This window comes from Danio rerio, chromosome 3 (genome assembly GCF_052040795.2).
Source record: "Danio rerio strain M-AB ecotype USA chromosome 3, GRCz13ab, whole genome shotgun sequence".
NCBI lineage: Eukaryota > Metazoa > Chordata > Actinopteri > Cypriniformes > Danionidae > Danio > Danio rerio.
The window spans coordinates 22,263,317-22,282,521 of NC_141023.1; the positions used below are offsets into that span (position 1 = coordinate 22,263,317).

At 35.5% G+C, this 19,205-nt stretch overlaps 1 protein-coding gene across 1 annotated transcript; it reads right to left on the reverse strand.

The window, feature by feature from the left end:
• Positions 1–1,944: 1,944 nt before the first annotated feature.
• cyb561 (cytochrome b561) lies at positions 1,945–14,327 on the reverse strand. Its single transcript, NM_001128744.1, has 6 exons — positions 14,293–14,327; positions 12,890–13,100; positions 10,506–10,604; positions 8,517–8,620; positions 5,832–5,989; positions 1,945–2,255 (listed from the first exon to the last, which is right to left on the reverse strand). The coding sequence occupies exons 2-6, from the start codon at positions 13,095–13,097 to the stop codon at positions 2,063–2,065; spliced, it is 762 nt and encodes a 253-aa protein (NP_001122216.2). The 5' UTR covers positions 13,098–13,100; positions 14,293–14,327; the 3' UTR covers positions 1,945–2,062.
• Positions 14,328–19,205: the final 4,878 nt, after the last annotated feature.

The following is a 19,205-nucleotide window of genomic DNA, read 5'->3' on the forward strand; positions in this document are numbered from 1 at the left end:
AAGCACACCAATCAAAAATACAACACTTACACACTCATTTAGATGGAAAGACTATATCATTTATTGTATATATTCTTATTTTTTCTCACACATGCTGTGCAAAGCAGTCAGTATTTACACATTAATTAGCACACAGGAACCAGTAAGACGAGCACAGCATTGTGCAAAGAAATCTCAATGTTAAACCATCCGTAATCTAAAACAGACATGCTGTCTAAAGCCTATGAAAGACAGTTGAAAATGAAACATTTGTTGGCTCCAAATGAAATACAGATTTGTCACTCTGGTAGAAACAAAGGCTAAGGCACGAGAGAGCTTTCCTGATATTCGAAGTTCCAAGTTAGAGGGTTTATTCACTCCAAAGTCATATTCTGTCATCATTTACTCCCCCCTCGTGTTATTCCAAGCCCATTAAACCACAAAGAATCTTTTTATTGTTTAACTTTATGCACATTTTTTTGTTTGTGTTTCAATAATGAAGAAGTCATTTCTTATGGGTCTGGAATGACATGATGGTTAGTATATGATGGTAGAATTTACAATTTGGGGGGAACTTACCTATTAATATGGTTTGGCACAATCAACTCTTCACAGGGAGTTTTACTGACTGGTCATCTGACCAATCTCAATGCAGATATGATGAAATCTCCCTGATATCTTGGGCCCAGTTTTTCAAACAAAATTTAATCTGGATTAAATTGGTCCAGATTTGGAAATCCCATGTTTTGCTATGCAGGATTAACTGATCTGTCTTGCATTTATGACAGTTTTTTAAAAGGAACATCGGGTTTGATCACTGTGATCCAAATACCAAATTTCAAGATTACAAATACTGTTTACCAGAACCTTAAATAGAACCGTCAATATAGCCTTCTGGTTTGGCAAAGAACAACAGGTTGGCAAAATACCAGTGGACACAAACAGCCATTGTTTGTTTTAATGGTAAGAAACAGAAATGCGACAATCAACAAGCATTTTTAGTATGTTATAATATAATACTGCTTTGATATTATTGTGTTGCTGTTGTTTAGCATTAGACATGATATGCTTCATATAGGTTTCAAATATGAGGAAATTTACATATCATCAATAAGCATAAAGTTTGTGATCATTCACTTAAAACATAAAACTTTGTATTTTTATTTTATTTAGTTAAAATATATCACAACTGAATCCACACTTCCGATGAGATCGGGATAATCCTGTTTTTTTATATATTAAATAGATTGCAATCTGAGTTCAAAGTTTTGAATAACCTGATTTTTTTTTTTTTTAATAAAAGGGCAGGTTTGATCTAAATCAAATGTAAGATTAGATTACATGGTCTGATCCTAATTCAAACTCCCTGTGTTACTTTTGAAAAACCCATTTGCAAGATTTGATCCAATTTATGATCCAAAATCCCTCTGGATTACTTTTGAAAAACTGGGTCCAGGTAATCACTTATTCCAGCTAGCATTTTTGTTTTAAAGTCTGTGTGAACCAGAAATTGCTGAGACTTCTCTTTCAGTGTGTTGACTTTCCTCCAAATCAAATGGAATATTGAGTAGGGGGCGGGGCTTTGATTTTGTTAGCATCATTCTCTAGTAGCAAACTACTTTAACCAAGACATTCATGTTTTGACATCTATTAGACACAAAACTGCAAGGTGGGAATGTTCTACTCAGTGTTTTTCACCAAGTGATGTGGAAGTAGTTTTACCCTGTAATCAATTTTTTGTATATAGCATTTACTTCATTTTTAGTCACTTTTGCATCACTTTCTTAAATCAGCATGTCCTTAGTTCTCAAACTGATGTTGTACCATTCGTTTTTCCTACTATGGAAGTCAAAGAGTTCCAACATTTTTCCATGTATCTTTTTTTGGATTGAACAGATTTGTTAAACTCATAAAGGTTTGAGGAGTAAATAGTGAGTAAATGCTCATTTTTGGGTGAACTAACCCTTTGGGATGGTGGAACATGGCGGCGAGAGAAGACTACAGATGGAGGAGCTGGCTTAAATGTTTAATAAGACATGGGTAGAAAGAGCAGAAAGGGCTGTTTCTGGAGCACATTATGACTTTAAGGAGAACTGGGGATTTCTCCTTCTGACAGGGTCTTGAAATGGACGGACAAAGCCTCCTCTTCAGGATTCGGTGGTCGCCTGAAATCTTCTTTGGTCACCACGTAACCCACCAGCACCCCAAAGCACACCAACAACAAGCCTAAAACATTGGCCAGGATGCCCTCAGGAGCAAACGTTGAGTAAGTTGACCTGAAGATAAGATTATCATCGTTTAATAAATAGAAAACCTTTCTGATTTTATTATTCAGATTCCTATTATGGATTTGTTTTTGGGAGCCACCCATTTATGTGTAAAGTGTATTAATGAAGTGTTATTAATCATATGTTCAATATATTTAATCCATTTTTATAAACCGTTTATGATTTATGCAGTAATGGGAACAAACTGAATAATATCTTAAAGCAATGGTCTCAAACTCAATTCCTGGAGGGCCGCAGCTTTGCGTAATTTAGCTCCAAGCATCTTCAATTCACAACCGCTTAATAGTCTCTAGTAGTCTTAAACACCTAGATTATTTGCATCAGCTGTGTTTGATTAGGGTTGGAACAAAACTGTGCAGAGCTGCGGCCCTCTAGAAATCCAGTTTGAGACCCCAGGCTTAAAGGGAACCTATTATGCCCCTTTTTTTACAAGATGTAAATGAAGTCCCTAGAGTGTGTATGGGAAGTTTCAGCTCAAAATATAGGTCTGCAGACCCGACCAGATTTCTTGCGGCGCGGGAATAAATTTCAGAATAAAGCGCAGAAGCGGTCGGTAACTGGTGTAATTTTGGATGGGAGCTAACACTCCCAAGCGAGCACACGTACAGTATGCATGTCTGTGAATTTAGCTTGTTTGTTGCTGTCTGTGTGTGTGAATGAAATCTACAGCTCAAAAGACATCACAAACAATAGTTTATGGCTCATTAAATCTCCCCCTTTTAGGTTTTGATCCTAATTTTGCCATTTTGGTGACTGTCACTTTAAATTCAAATGAGATCGTGCTCTTTTGAGAAGAGGGTGGAGCCACAAATGCCTATTTTTCATCAGGGATAAGCAGTATTTATCTTACAAGTATTTAAAATATATTGAAATACATTGGTTTATGAAAATAACTTTTTAATTTTAACTTTTTTTTTTTATAAGTTTTGTGTCAATACTTTAGTGTCTTGTATTTTTGTATTTTTAAAATACTTTGTAGGAAGTCTACATGATGATGTCATCTTAGGAGAATGCTTAAACTGCACAAATAATAGTATTTTTGGATGAATTGGTGATGTAGATGCCAAGAAAATAAGACCAACAACATAAACAAGTCCTACAGTGGCTGACTTATACTTGCTCAGAAAATAAGCTGTTACTATCAAGCATTGTTTACTTCACTAAGTCAGTTTAACAGTGAAGGGATTGATTGAATATGCCTGCTAGCATACAAAATACAGTATTTCATTTTGATACTTGTTGTGGCTGCTGTATTTTGTAGATTATTTTGATACATGTAAAATTAAGGTATTTGGTATTTTAATTTAAAATACATTTCAATGTATTTTTGTCCATCCCTGTGTGACGGCATAGTGGTAGATTCAAAAACAAGCCGTGGTCTACTCCCGCCTTGTATACTTCCGCTTGCTCCCACTTGTATACGCATGCAAATGCTGCAGACCGGAAATGTAAGCTTGTTCGAAAAGTTTAGCATTTTGCTGTGTTGCACAGTTCAAGCTTGGTGAACTCTGACCTGCGAAATCACATCACGTGATAGCGTGAGAAAAATAGATGATCAAAACATGACCTTTCTGTACAGCAATTATGTAAGTATGGAGCAATTTCTCATTTTTTAATGTCTAATCATATTGTTTAATCCAACCCCTTTTCACAGCACTGACAGAATTTCACAAGCTCAAACTCTAGAGCAGAGACGCCCAAACTAGGGTATGTAGGCCAGAGTAAGCCCACCATCCCATTTTAAAAGAGAGGGAGAATGATGGAGAGGTCAATGAAGTGAAAATCTTTGACAAAGATAGTCGTTTAAAATTTAATGTAATTTTTTGTTTGTTTTGTAAATAAATCTGTATATAAGATAAGGGCCAGGGCAAGAATAAGTGCAATGCACAAGACATCGGCGAGCAAATCAAGGCAACGGCTGGTGCAGCTTAGTGTATTCATTTAATACGTGTGTGTGTGTGTGTTGAGCATCAGTTAAGACAATGTTAGCACCTGTTAGCTTAAATTGTGAGAAAAACTATATAATTTTGAGCTTTTGTCAGCTAATTTTATCTTCCGGGTTTAAACTAATTTTTGGGGTGGGATCAAAACCAGTGAAGTAGCGTGAATCTGCTAGTGGAGTGATGATGTATTGGTTTCTCATTATTATTTATAGCGGAGTTTTCTTATCCTATAAGAAGACCCTGCTTCTTAATTACTCATGAGAGCACGTGCAAGCACGAATCAAGGCAGACCTGCCAAGCTGTGAGACCCAATGTCTGCGTGAAACTGCGTTCACGTACAGCAAGCGGTATTTAGCCATTTATGAAGGGTTGTAACGTTATGTGTTTGTTTCCATGATTCACAGGGGTTTGTTGCATGTGTTTCTCTGCGATGCTGTCAGGGCTGATACAGCAAAGCTGTTTGTGTTCAACAAGCATTTTTGGACTTTGTCTTTTATCAGTTAAGTTTGTTACCATTCAGACACATCGCCTATATCCATACTGCTGTGTTCACCTATGTTTAAAATCCTCCAGATTACCGGCAGGGCTAATAGTTGGAATAGACAGGACAAGAGACCTGCTGCACTGCTATTCACTGTGTCTGCATTAAGATCCAGGGATTCAGGAGCAGATGTCCTCCTCATTTGTAGTGTTTATGTGGTTATCTTTATACGGATATAACAAAAGGGGGTTATGTGTATATAAAACTACGAATAACCAATGTAGCAGGGCATTAAATTACTGTTTATTTATTTGAATTTTAACTTTGTAAACTATAAAATCATGCCTCTCCTCAGGGTTTGTGTATTATTTTGTAAGTTAACTGACAACAGTTGTTAACTCTCCTCTTTTTCCCCATCTTTCCCATCCACGCCCATCATGAAGCATTTTTTGAAAAAATTCTGAGGTAGACTTGAACCAAAAGAGGGGGTTTCATGACCCTTTAATGGCACTTTTCATGTTTTACTGTAATAAATTCATTATACTTTTTTCAAATATACTGCATTAGTTATAAAATTAGGAAATGAATTCAGAAAATACTCATGGAAACTTTGGTGTAATACAGTTTAGTATACTTCGGCCCACAGCGCTCAATCAGTTTTGGTTTTTGGCCCTTCATAAGAAAAAGCTTTGGGCATCTCTGCTCTAGTGTGACCATGGCTTAACATCTTATACTAATAAGGGGGAGATCGCCACTTTTGTGTGACGCGTTTCTCCTCTGATGAGCTATACAAAGGGAGAATGTTAATCAAAGTATTTTATGAAGTGTGTTTATAAAACATTAAATCAATCCATGTTTACCACTAGATGCTAGTTATATTCACAGACCAATACACCCCTTATAAAAGTGATCTGTGCATGATAGGCGCCCTTTAAACAAAAGCAGCATTTGATTATCTATGGAGAGAGATGGACAAAATAAGGCAAATATCATTTATATTCATATGAAGTCTCATTCCACTGTGACTCATTCGGTGTGACTCATTTCTTTCCTCCCATTCAGTGTTTGTACCTCAGCCTAGAGTGGCGTCAGTTGCTTTTGTTAAAGATATATCCGTCAGATGCATTAACTGACACTCACATGATATTGAAGAGCAGTTTCTCTGTGATTCCCAGCAGACACGAGCCCACAGACATGACCAGAAGCAGCAGGCCGAAGAAGACATGCAGGGGAAGATACCAGCTCTTCAACTGAGCGGACGCCCACGGGAAAAGGAAAAATCCCAGTCCCAGTAACCACTGGAGGAAACAGAGAAGAACTAGTCAATCCAAAACCCACTGAGGTGATCCATTCTACTGACTGATCGTGATAAAATATATTTTACTACAGGGATTAAAGAGCCCTTATTATGAATTATAAAAGGTCATATTTTGGTTTTGAGGGTCTCCAACAACCTTCAATGTTGAAAAACACTTTCATTGTCTTCTAATATGCATTTATTTTAACATAATTATCCCATTGACTCCCACATGATTTGTTCAGTGATTCTTTTGTTCCCAAACCCCTCCTTAGCACACTGCTAATCTGCGCTGATTGGGCCAATGACCCAGTCTGTTGCGATTGGTCGACTGCGTTCAGCATGAGACAGAAAGAAACGCCCATCATGGTTATCAACATTGTTAAAGTAGCCAGAGTGCTGAGTATATTTGTGAGCCGAATGCAGGAGTGCATTAAAGTATGGCAGTTAAACACCAGCATTGCTTTATTCTTAACCATACGTAAAAACAATGACACGCATTCAATATTAATCCACACAGTGGTAAAAGCTAAACTATTTTGAAACTTGACCACCGCATGTGTGTAGGAACAGCTGACAGTGGCTGTCAATTAAATACATATTTTACAAGCTAGAGAAAACAAGGAGGCAGCCATTTTAATTACACTTACTTGCACTTGTGAAATGGAGGAAGAAACTGATCCATGAACTGTGTGCTGATAAAGTTCCTGTCAAGCTCTGACAAAGTCCCATACATCAATAGTCTTTTCTGATCCCTCCTTTAACAAACAGCCAATGAACCCCCTGTTCCAGGGTGGATTATAGCATTATTCACCAGAACGTTCACTTATTAATGTTCACTCATCTACTCTCACTCTGTTTGAAGGGAAAGGCGCGTTCACGTTTTACCCAATCCGATATTTCATATTTAGTATTTATTCACGTCACCATCGATACGAACAGGCAAATGATCTGGACGAACAATGAATAATTTAAGCGACTCAGAATCGATTCTTTTATCTATTTATTTATTTATTAAAGACAGTGCACTTTCAGATTTAACCCTTAGCTGGATGTTTTCATTCACTTAAAGCTGTGTTGCACACTGTATGAAACGTCATTTTCACTGTATTGAACGTCATAATAGGAGATCTTCTCAAAGATCTAAAATGCTAAACAACGTGTTAACCATTTTATAAGTGGAATAATTGACTCCAGACTCCAGAATTTCAGGTCTTATAAATTGACTGTCTGGAAAATAAATAAAGCTTAGCAATATTATAGCACTGTTAGCAATATAATAGCACTGTTCCAGTTACTATGACCATTTATGTGAAGCTGCTTTGACACAATCTACATTGTAAAAGCGCTATACAAATAAAGCTGAAATTGAATTGAATATTATATTTGCGCATATACATGAGATTAATCAGTACTGAACTAAAAAAAACTTACGTTAACAGTCCAAAGGTTAGTAGCCTGAATTTACATGTTAGGAGGGAAAATATTAAATACGAATTTTAAAAAGAGGAAAAATCAGGAGAAGCAAAAAATATAATAAATTTAGTTGAAATTTTGTAGCTAATAATTATTTTTTGCAATTATAATTTATTTACTTTATTTTTTAAATTACAAATGGACAAAATTTCTACAAATCTTTCACAATTTTTTTTGCTACTTGATTTTTCATCTATTTTAATTTTTATTTAATATTTTTCTACAAAATAAATGTGGGTGTACTAGGTTTTGGACCGTTATTGTAAGTTATTTTGTTAAAGAAGCTCCAGATTTGAATTCTCTGACTAATCTAATGTATATGCATAAATATGATTGTACAGTTTCCTATTCAAAATATAAAATTAAAAGATAGATTTGTGAGGGATGTATATGCTGAGCACCATATATGAGCACTATCTATGTGTATATCTGTATACATATTTAATGAAATGTAAAATAGTTTTTACTAATATCTGCTTAATTATCATAATACATGTTCAGTTTAGTTTCTAGCTGTATGTAGAATATAAAGTGCACTTTATAAGTCAAGTTTAAAGAGACTGTTCTGTTAAAACATTAACAGCTTCACCATTTGCTTGTGTGGTTTAAACCTTTAGGAACTTATAGATATTCTGAAGAATGTTGGAGAAAAGCAGCCAACAACAACTTATAGTATAAACAAGAAAAAAATACTATTAAAGTCAATGGCTGCTGCATTCAAACATTCATCATTATATATCTCATCGTGTTCAACAGGGAGAACGAAACTCAGATTTATTTTCTTCTTGGGTGAACTATCCCTTTAGGGCTGCTTTTTTTAAACATCAATAAAACCTACTGCAAACACCAATGGGGGTGTTCTTACTGTATGTGAGCAGTAATGTTAGCAGTGTAATGTATGTAATTGTCCACCAGAGGGTTTGCTAAGGCAGAGAAAAGGGAACCCGCAAGCTTTTTTTTTTTTCTTGCAGAACAACCACGATTCAGTTTTTCAAATAAGGAAGACGTTTAAATGCAAATGCATGATCAGATTAAAAACAAGTGCAAATTACCTGCAGGAAAAAGAGCACAAAAGTGAGCATGCCACACCAGCTGTGCAGAGAATACATGTGGGAGATCTTAGATGACGAATGGAAGTCAAAGACAGCAACTAGACCTACAGAGAGACAGAGGGAGATTTAAAAATATCACAATGCTATAGACTACAGCCTTTCTAGAAGTATTTTTCACATTCAATTTCATTCAATAGGAAATTTGACTTTTTATTGCAAGTTTTTGAGTTAAAGCAAAGTAGTACAGAAAAATCAGACAAAGAGAAGTAGGTTCAATACTGTGTGCTTACTGTAACTGTTAATAAGGGAAACTACAATCTCAAACTACAATAAAGCATCACAAATGACACAATGATGAACTGTGTACACATTTGCACACACAACTAAAAACAATATATAAAGTACATATAGTAATGAGAAAAAGTGTTTGCCCCCTTACTGATTTCTTACTTTTTTTTTTTTTTGCACGTTTGTCACACTTAATGTTGGCACAGATCATCGGTGGGGGTGATGGATATACCAAAATGGGAGATGGGTCTGAAATACAGGAGACTCCCGGGACGTCAGCAGCAGATGTGAATAGCGGAAGAAAGTAGTTCCTCTTACAAAAGTATTTTGGACACTCCATGTTTGATTTTCTTTTTTATACACACAATTATTCCGTTGAACTGTTGTATAATTGCAATATCACCAAGGGTAGCAGTGCAATATGGCTGTATATAAGCACTTTGAAGGGACACTAAGGCACTCGGCCGCACGCTGCCCACCAGTGCCGATATACAGCCACATCAAACTGCCACGAGTGTGATATTGATTATATATTTTAGAAAATGATGATTACATTTAATATTATTACAACTGAATAATTTGGAAACAGTATCGGTTAATGATTTAAAAGAAGCCAATTCTGTTAAAAAAGGCTACATTTTGTTTGATTAAAAAAGCTCTTCAAGCTCTTATTTTTCGCATCATTGTCAGTCTTTGTCATTGTATGAGCACCGTCTTGGCTGTGCTCGGGCTGTATGTGCTCCCGCTTGAAGTGGGCGCCGAGGTCTGGGCGTGCTCAGGATACTTGCTCTTGTCCTGGGGTTTGTGTTTGTTCTGTCTGCAGCGTGCCTATATGTTTCATTCTCAGCGTCTAGTTGGTTTCAGTTGGCTCTGGGGTTTCTTTGCATTTAGGTCCTTCCCAGACTTCCCAACAGTATACTCGTCTCCAGTCTTCATTCCAGTCACATAATACTTCCTAAATCTATAATACGATGATTTGCGGTTTAATTAAGATCAGGTATTATTAGTACAAAATCACTAATAATGATTTATACAGTTATGCAAAATGTTCTTTTAGTTTAAGTAAAGTTTAAAATAATGGCTTTTATTTGCAATCATTATTTTACACAAGAAATGGGTAACACTTTACAATAAGGTTCATTAGTTAATGCATTTGCTAACATGTACTAATCATGAACATCACTTGTACAGCATTTATTAATCATTATTGAACATTTACTAATGCATTATTAACATTCAAGGTCATGCTTGTTAACATTAGTTAATGCACCATGAGTTAACATGAACTAACAATGAACTACTGTATTTTCATTAACTAACATTGACTAACATGAACAAATACAGTAGTAAATGTATTGTTCATTGTTTGTTCATCTTAGTAAATGCATTAATTAACATTAACTAATGACCCTTATTGTAAAGTGTGATCAAGAAATGTAATTAAACTGCATTTGGCAGGTCTAAATTTCTAGTACTAGACAATATCGATCAAATAAATCAAATAAAAATTAAGCCTGTGCCTTGCGATGAATAGAAAACATCTGTTTGTATAAGTGAAATCTTAGTTTTCCCCTTATTCAATGGTTCAAATGACAAATTAGACATGGGAAACGGCTGTGACCACAGCTAAAATCTGTCAATCAAGAAACATCTAGCATGTAGCATAGTATGTTACTGCTGTCTTGTAATAGCAGGACTTACCCACAATACTGATGACGAGCGCCATCATATGCAGCAAAGCGTGGAGAATTTTCACTGAACGCTTACTCTCATTTCTAAACACCCGATAAACCAGAACAGCTGTGGTAAAGAAGAAAAAAACAAGAACTTTAAAAGAAGTAAAGAGCTTAGCCAATAATAAAAAGCATTATAGTATAAAGAAAGAGAGAAAAACTATTTTAAAGCTACCAAACAGTCAGGTTGGAGTAATTGCAATAATTTGATGAATAGCAGGCTGAGTGTGTTTTCCCATGTGTCTTTTTGGCCTTTGTACAAGCACACAGATGCCCTCTGGGCTGTTTTTACTGGTGTTTTTTGGCACAGCTCAACCTCTAATGGACCAATGACCTTTTAGGTTTGAATGTCCTAATTGAATTGCCACGTCGAGGGCTTTGAATCAGAGAAGCGCTGCTAAAGAAATTAGCTCAATTAGTATCTGCCTCTGTTGAGTGCTTTATTAAACGTCCAGATGGAAGAAGCACAAAACAACTGTTATTGTGCTTTACCAGCTCTGAATGGCACTTCTGTGACAGATGGATGTGATTCTAAAGGTTAAAATAATTTCTGCTCTCTTTATATTTTAACTGTAGTCACCTTGGCTACAGCAGTTACTGATTAATAGAGGAAAAACACACATTATATTGTCTCTCCGCAGGGTTTGAAATCAACCATGAAGCAAACCTAGCTCATATTGATTCATAATACACACTAAAATCACGAAGAAAATCTGATTTGAACTGTAATAGCGTTAGCAAGCCCTTCCTGCCCTGAATTGTATTTTATTGCAGCCACTAAGTCACATATGCACTAACCCTGAGGGCTGAAGACACACAGATGTCTTATTAGACAATTACACCCAGCCTCTTGGGCTCTATAGCCAGCTATTCTCTACCACTGACATTTGGACAACACCAAGTAAGATTGGAAAACATTTTATGATGAAAAATCAAAGCTTTTTTGTTTGCCTGTTTTTTTTCTTACAATATTCTGGAGTGAAGAATACAGCACAATACTGTATTTCAGGTTCATGTGAACTAGTATTTTTACTGTTACTTTCCAAAACAAAGTAAGGGGGAATTTGTACATTTCTAAACACTATTGTTCAAAGGTATGAAGTCAGTATATACAAAATAAACAGAACACTTAAACAACACAATGTGCCTCTGAGTGTTCCCTTTATTTTTTGAGCAGTATTAGCATTTTCTTTCAGGCTAATGTGTGAAGGTTCAGTAATCTCACTTTTAGATCAATTAATATGTTATTTTCATTGTCTTTAAAGTCAAATAGCTGAACAGAAACAGAAAAATGCACATTTAAGAGGAAAGTTTCAGATGGCTCTTAAAGGTTTTTGCATCTAAACTCTTCGTATGTATATATTTTTTCGTTGATTCACCAAAGCTACATAAAAATTGTTTATAATATATTCCAAATAAAGTTAATTTTTTTAGTATTTTTAACAATACAATTTGATAACACTGATAATAAGAAATGTTTCACCAGATCAAGCATGCCAGTGTGGTCTTTTCTGAAGAAGAAGAATCACATAATCACATAACACTGAAGGATAAAGTAATCAGTATGGGACCCTTAAGGATAAAGTGATCAAATTCAGCTTTGATTTATAGAAATACATTACATTGCAAAACGGTTGGTTTAAATAGTCATGGCATTTGAGGCTATTACTGTTTTTAAGCAAATAAATGCAGGATGTTTGAGCATCAGAGGCTTATTTTTCAATATTTTGCCAATCCCAAACTTGATTCAAAATACAGTTTGGGTAAAGGAATAAGTGTGTTGATCAACTAATATTGGCAATATTTCATCATGTCACCAATACACTCAAGCAAAATTGGGTCAATTTGTAAATTCAAGGTAATGCAAAGTGATTTAATGGCAAAAAGATAGATTAGTTTTCTGGCATTCTATGATCACCTGCTTTGCTTAAGAATGAATCAATCAATATATCCGAATATGATACATAACATACATTTTGCATACACAAATAATTAATACTACAAACAACATTTAACACTTTTAATATTTGAACCCCGATTTACAATAATTCACTAGTTTAACATACACTCATTGAACGCAGGAATAAATGGGTTGATCATCAAACAATGCCTTTATTTAAGCACTGCCATGTAAAACTAAGTTAATCTATAATTTCAAGGTAAAACAAGATGATTAAATGGGGAAAAAAAGATTAGTTTTCTAGGCTGTCATGGCACTAAATGTTCCCCTGCTTGGCTATGAAAAAGAACAAAATGTATGTTGAGTACATGTATGATGTAATCATGTTTTTGATTTATGTATTTATGTTAAATAAGATTGTTTTTTGTTGTTTTTTAACCCTTAATTCTTACCATCTCCATAGAGGAAGACCAGACCAAGGACCATACAGAGAGGGTGAACATTAAACTCTTGTGCCGAGCCGTCCCATGCATAACCTCCACGGTAATGTCCCATCCACACACCTGTGATCACCACACATGCCAGCCCAACCACTTGAGAGCCAGCCACATACCATGGCAGCGTTCGCAACCCACCCATGCTCAATGGCATACCCTCCATCACCTGGCGAAAATAAAAAAATAACAAATTATTTGTTTGTTTATTTGGCAGAGACACAAAATGCTAATATTTAAGTACAACCATGTAAAAGCTAGCTCTCTGCAACTCCCACATGGTCGCCCACTGAGGGCTGCACCAATGGGAGACCACATGGAAAAGCTAGGTTGCTGCCGGAAGAGGTGTTGGCGAGGCCAGTAGGGGGAGCTCAACCTGTGGTCTGTGTGGGTCCTAACGCCCCAGTATATTGATCGGGACTCTATACTGTACGTTTCGGATGAGACGTTAAACCGAGGTTTTGTCACTTTGTGGTCATTAAAAATTCCTGGTTGTTCCTAAAATACAGAAGGGGTTTACCCGGAGTCCTGGCCAAATTTGCCTACTAGCCTCTGTCAATCATGGCCTCCTAATCGATTCCATATTGGCTTCATCATTCTGTCTCCTCTCCACCAATCAGCTGGTGTGTGGTGTGCAGTCTGGCGCAATACGGCTGCCATCACATTATCCAGGTGGGTATTGCACACTGGTGGTGGATGAACAGATAGCCTACCCACAAAAAAATGTGTAAAGCGCTATATAAATGTAAGGAATTATTATTAATATTATTAAAAAGAAATAGAAAACAAGATAACAGACTAACCTCTTGTATAAAATATGTACGAGTGCATATGGTTATATAATTAATATATTTGGAGACAAGCAAGATATGGAACAGTGAGCAATGCACTCTTTTAGTTCTATGTTTGCATTATTATTTAGCATGATAAAATCGGCATGAACCAAAACCAAACAGGACCAAAACTACAGTAAGTCTTCATTCTGTTCAGTAAGTCACGTGCTGTCAGATGCCCCACGAAACCTTTAGCAAACACATTACTGTGTGTTTAAGTATCATGTGGTCTTTGCCAGCCTTGCGAAGGCACATCATCACCCTGGTGTAAAAACAATCTGTTATATGACCGAATAATGAATCACAGGCTTAAACCCCCACTTAAGTGGCACAAACACATCGCGTTTCAAGGTCTAGAACCACTAACTTCGTGATAATAACAAGTTATGACAGCGGGAAAACTCTTCCAGACGTCACGCAAACCGTAATATAGAGATGATGCCATTTTAAGTCGCGTCTGACAGTCATTTCTGGAGCAGCAGCAGCAGCATCACACGCCGTCAATAATCTGATAAAAGTGTCACTCACCTGCGCCACGTCTCCGCACAGCCAGAGGAAAGGGTGTGTTTTACTACTGTGTATTTAGGACAAGAATCACGAGATGCTTGTTGCTCGGAGGTGTTTGCTAACCTACTTTCTGAAATGCATCTGGTATTTTTTTAATGCTGTAAATTCGAAGTCTCTGCTGATGTAGATGGAGGCTACGCGCGTCTGCTTGGACCACATCAACTTGTCTGGTAGCGCACGGTTTGACGCGCTTGGAGGTTGACGGGCAGGTTGTGGCCACGCCTTCGCGCGATTCCTATTAGCTGATGTTCGCGAGATGGATGAGGCTTGAAACGCACTTCGGTTGCCTTGGTAACCGTTTGGCTCATCTTTGATTGATAGATACTGATGACGGTTTGATCATATTGGCTAATCAATGCTTAAATTCTTGGATGACTTCCAGATGATGATTCCAGAAGGCAATAGATTTACTCGCATCTACAACACATGTAGACCATTGTGAGGGATGTAAACAAAAACAGTGCTCCAGCGTATATCCTGTTTTACTTTTTTTTTTTCATTTCTAAAGCTTCCGAGAATTCAAAAAGAGCCACATATTGATAAGTAACTTTATGATAGCTGTTTTAACATGAAGTTATGATTGAAATTCTTCTTGCTACAGCTCTGAAATAGTTTGATAACAAGCAGGAATGTTCACGGGCCAATGACATGACCAGATTAAAATGGTATAGGTACGACTAAGTAGTAAATGAATAATTTATCATTTTAATAGCCTTGCTATGGTAATTTTTTATTTTTTATTTTTTGCCTGGTAAAGCTTAATTTTTAGAATCTGCCAGAATCATTTCAATTCACTGATTTAGAGCCCATGGAATATGAACTTTTAAATAATATTTATTTACCTGTGCTGCTTGAATATTTAAAAATGTTTATTTATATAAAACAAGCAACATAATTCTTTTGATGAATACATAATAAAAAGAACAGAAGTAAAAGATAAATATATTTGCCCCCCTGAATAATTAGTCCCACTGTTATTTTCCCCCCAATTTCTGTTTAATGGAGAGCAGATTTTTTAACACATTTCTAGCTAAATATAATAGTTTTAATAACTAATTTCTAATAACTGATTTATTTTATCTTTGCCATGATGACTGTACATATATTTGACTATATATTTTTCAAGACACTTCTATACAGCTTAAAGTGACATTTAAAAGCTTAACTAATTAGGTTAACTAGGCAGGTTAGAGTAATTAGGCAAGTTATTGTATAATGATGGTGTGTTCTGTAGACTATCGAAAAAATATAGCATAAAGGGGCTAATGGTTTTGACCTTAAAATGTTTTTTTAAAACTTAAAATCTGTTTTTTTTTCTAGCCGAAATAAAGCAAATAAGACTTTCTCCAGAAGAAAAAAATATTATCAGACATACTGTAAAAATGTCCTTGCTCTAAAACACCATTTGGGAAATATTTAAAAAGCAATAAAACATTCAAAGGGGGGCTAATAATTCTGACTTCAACTGTATATATACACACATACATACATAATTTGGCAAATATAATCAATAGTATCTGGATGCAGCCTTTATGATGCAAGCTGAGATTGCATTACTCAGCGATGCAATGTCAGAATGCACTTAAATGGAATGAGTGACGTCACTGTCAGGTGTAGGGTTAGGGGTGGGGTTAGGTGAGCCCAATAAAACGCATTGGATGCAGCCTAGATTGCACTGCACCAGTTCTGGTGCACAATTAAATTGTTACAAGTTCAATACATTTTTAAATAACATTTTATATTTTATATAAAATGAAAAATATATGTATAAAACGTTTAAAATTGGTGGCATGGTGGCGCAGTGGGTAGCGCTGTCGCCTCACAGCAAAAAGGTCACTGGTTTGAGCCTCGGCTGGGTCAGTTGGCATTTCTGTGTGAAGTTTGCATGCTCTCCCTGTGTTGGCATGGGTTTCCTGCAGGTGCTTCTGTTTCCCCCACAGTCCAAAGACTTGCGATAGGTAAATTGGGTAAGCTAAATTGTTCGTAGTGTATGTATGTGAATGAGAGTGTATGGGTGTTTCCCAGTGATGAGTTGAAGCTGGAAGGGCATCTGCCACGTAAAACATATGCTGGATAAGTTGGCGGTTCATTCCACTGTGGCGATCCCTGATAATAAAAGGACTAAGCCGAAAATGAATGAATGTTACAATTTTAATAATTTCTTAAAATTCTATTAACATTTATTATTTTATATTATAAAACATCTTATACATGAAACATTCTAATTTTAAATACTCAATGTCTTTGTGACAGAGAGGCTTTGAATTTGTTTTCTTTCACAATTTATTTTTATTTTTTTTGTATTTGTACTGTTTCCATGAAATTATGTGGAGTTTGCCTATTTCAGTGGGCATGACTTCAAAGAAAGATACACTGCAAAACAATAACTGATTTTCTTGCATTTTCAAGTTGAATGAAATTAACCTTAAGCATTTTTACTTAAGTCACTAAACTATAGAAGCAGTTAGTTAGAAGCATAAATTAATCTTTCCATTCAACAATTTTTAAAGATTATTGGAAAAAAGCTTGTAAATTTAAGATGTTCCTCTCACTAAGAAAAAACGAAAATAAATAACCTATTACTAAAATGTTATTTTAGGAAAACAAAATTGTTCTTTTGTGACATCACTGCAAAATAAATAAATGAATAAACATTTGTGCACATTCAGTTATTATGTCGTCTTATGCAGCAGTTCCATTGCAGGATGTGCAATGTCAAGTAGTGATTAGCTATAGGTAACCAAAACCACAGATTGAAACGCATATGCTTTGTAGATTGATTGCAAAGTTAACCATTGTGGATTTCTGTTACTGTATGTAAGTTATAAGCCTTCCTTCACAACAAAAGCTAACATAAGAAAATAAAAAAATGTTTTGGCTTATCCAAGGTTACTTTTGAAACTGAAATATTTTGGTCGCAAATGCATCCGAAATTTACCACAACCTTAAAATATATTTGGAAGCATTTTGTACAAGTTCATATAATGGTTTTCCTGCAATCTGTTTTAATTTCTCTAAAATCGATATACAAAATCAATAGTGCAAAAACAGATTTTTTTTTATTGTTTTTATTTAATGGCAAACCATCATTTTAATTGTCATTAAAAGTTGGAAAAGTTTTGGAATTATTATCTTTAAGCGGTCTTCACTATATAAACCACTTGCAAGTAGTGTTATTTTACTTTTGGTTTTTCAATATCTGCCACTGTCTTCTATTAAGATTTCAAAAAAAAAAAAAAAACTAAATAAATAAATAAAATAACAGAAATTCTGTTTTTATTTTTATTTTCAGAACAAAAACACAGAAACTTTATTAGCTCTTTACTCACCAGAGAAATCCCAGAGGGCTGATTACAAAATGCATTTGTGATTTTAAAAAAGACGAGTTTGCAGGGAATTTTATAATTTTACCACAAAATCAGCTACAAAATTAAGCTTAGAAAATAAACAAATAAACATAAAATAGATTGCACAAAACATCTGATACCTTTGCCTTTAATGAAGGTGGATGAGTATTTAGTACAAAAATTAAATATAAGGTGTTGAAAATGGAAATAGAAAGGCAGAATTAAATTCACCTAAATGTTTACATTTACTCATGTATTCATCCTCAAATGGGTGAATGATTTTATTTGGTTGAACTTAAAAGACTGTATTTTGAAGAATGTTCGAAAATGGACTTCCATTGTCAGAAACAAAAACACTAAGTAAATTGTTTATAAAAAGGAAAAAAAAAACAATAAACAGGTTTGAAATAAGTAAGAGCCTGGGGTGCACAGGCTCCTTAATTTCTAAATGTTTCAGTGTATAATTGTGACTAAAAGGTACTGTACACCCAAAAATGATCATTCACTCTCTATTCACTTGTCTTGAACCTTTGGGGGTTTTTTTTCTTCTGTGAAACACAAAAGAAGATATTTAGAAAAATTTTGGAAACCGGCAACCACCGACCTCCACCATAGGAAAAAAAAAGTATTTTGGAAGTCCATTGACACCCATCTAAACATTACAAAAAAAGCTACAAAAACAAGTTTAAGAAATTTAAACAGATTTGAAATAAGGGAAAGGAAAGAGAACAAAGAATACTTTCTCGTATTTTAGTCTACCTGCCTCTTTAATTTTTTTAAGGGACAGTACACACAAAAAGTGATCATTCACTATTCATTCACCTGTCTTGAACCTTTGGCTTCTTTCCTCTGTTAATCACAAAAGAAGATATTCAGAAAAATGTTGGAGTTCAGTAACCATTGACTTGCATAGTAGGATTTGTTGTATCTATCTTGTTTATTATATATAGATACCTTACAAAACCACTGCAAAACCTTCTAAAATGGTAAATTCACGAATGATTAAGTTATAAAAAACATTTGGTGTAATAGGATTCATATTAGAAAAGCAAAATACTGCAATGTAGGCTAGTTTATTTTTCCCCAATATCGTGCAGCCCTGACACACAGCATGTACTTGAATATCAACCTTTTTGAATTAGGCTATGTCAAGCACTGACCACAAGAGGGATGCAACGAGCTGTGGTTATAGCTTACACTCTATGGGTTATAGCCTGAAATTCATCTGCACTCTCCTGTCGTCATTGGTCAAAATATTAGGAGCTTGTACTGCTGACACAATGTGTATATGTGAATGTGTCACACTGACATTATCTTCAGCGCTACAGTCCTGGCTCTCCGTCAATAACACCATTCTTCCCCTCTTTTTTCCCCTGTCCTTTCATTTCCTGCCTTTCTGCTGGGGGTGGGAGTGAGTGATGGGAGATGACATTTCAGTATGACTTCACAAAGCAATGACTCACAATTGATTCACTGTTTTACGCTTACAAATATAGAAACTTTCTTCCCCCCCCACCCCCCCCCCCC

Excerpts from the sequence above, each read along its gene's own strand:
- cyb561 (NM_001128744.1), bottom strand. The coding sequence starts at position 13,097 with ATGGAGGGTATGCCATTGAGCATGGGTGGGTTGCGAACGCTGCCATGG. Across the intron at positions 8,621-10,505 it reads GCTCGTCATCAGTATTGTGG|GTCTAGTTGCTGTCTTTGAC; the intron begins GTAAGTCCTGCT and ends GTCTCTCTGTAG. Across the intron at positions 2,256-5,831 it reads AAACTGCTCTTCAATATCAT|GTCAACTTACTCAACGTTTG; the intron begins GTGAGTGTCAGT and ends TCTTATCTTCAG.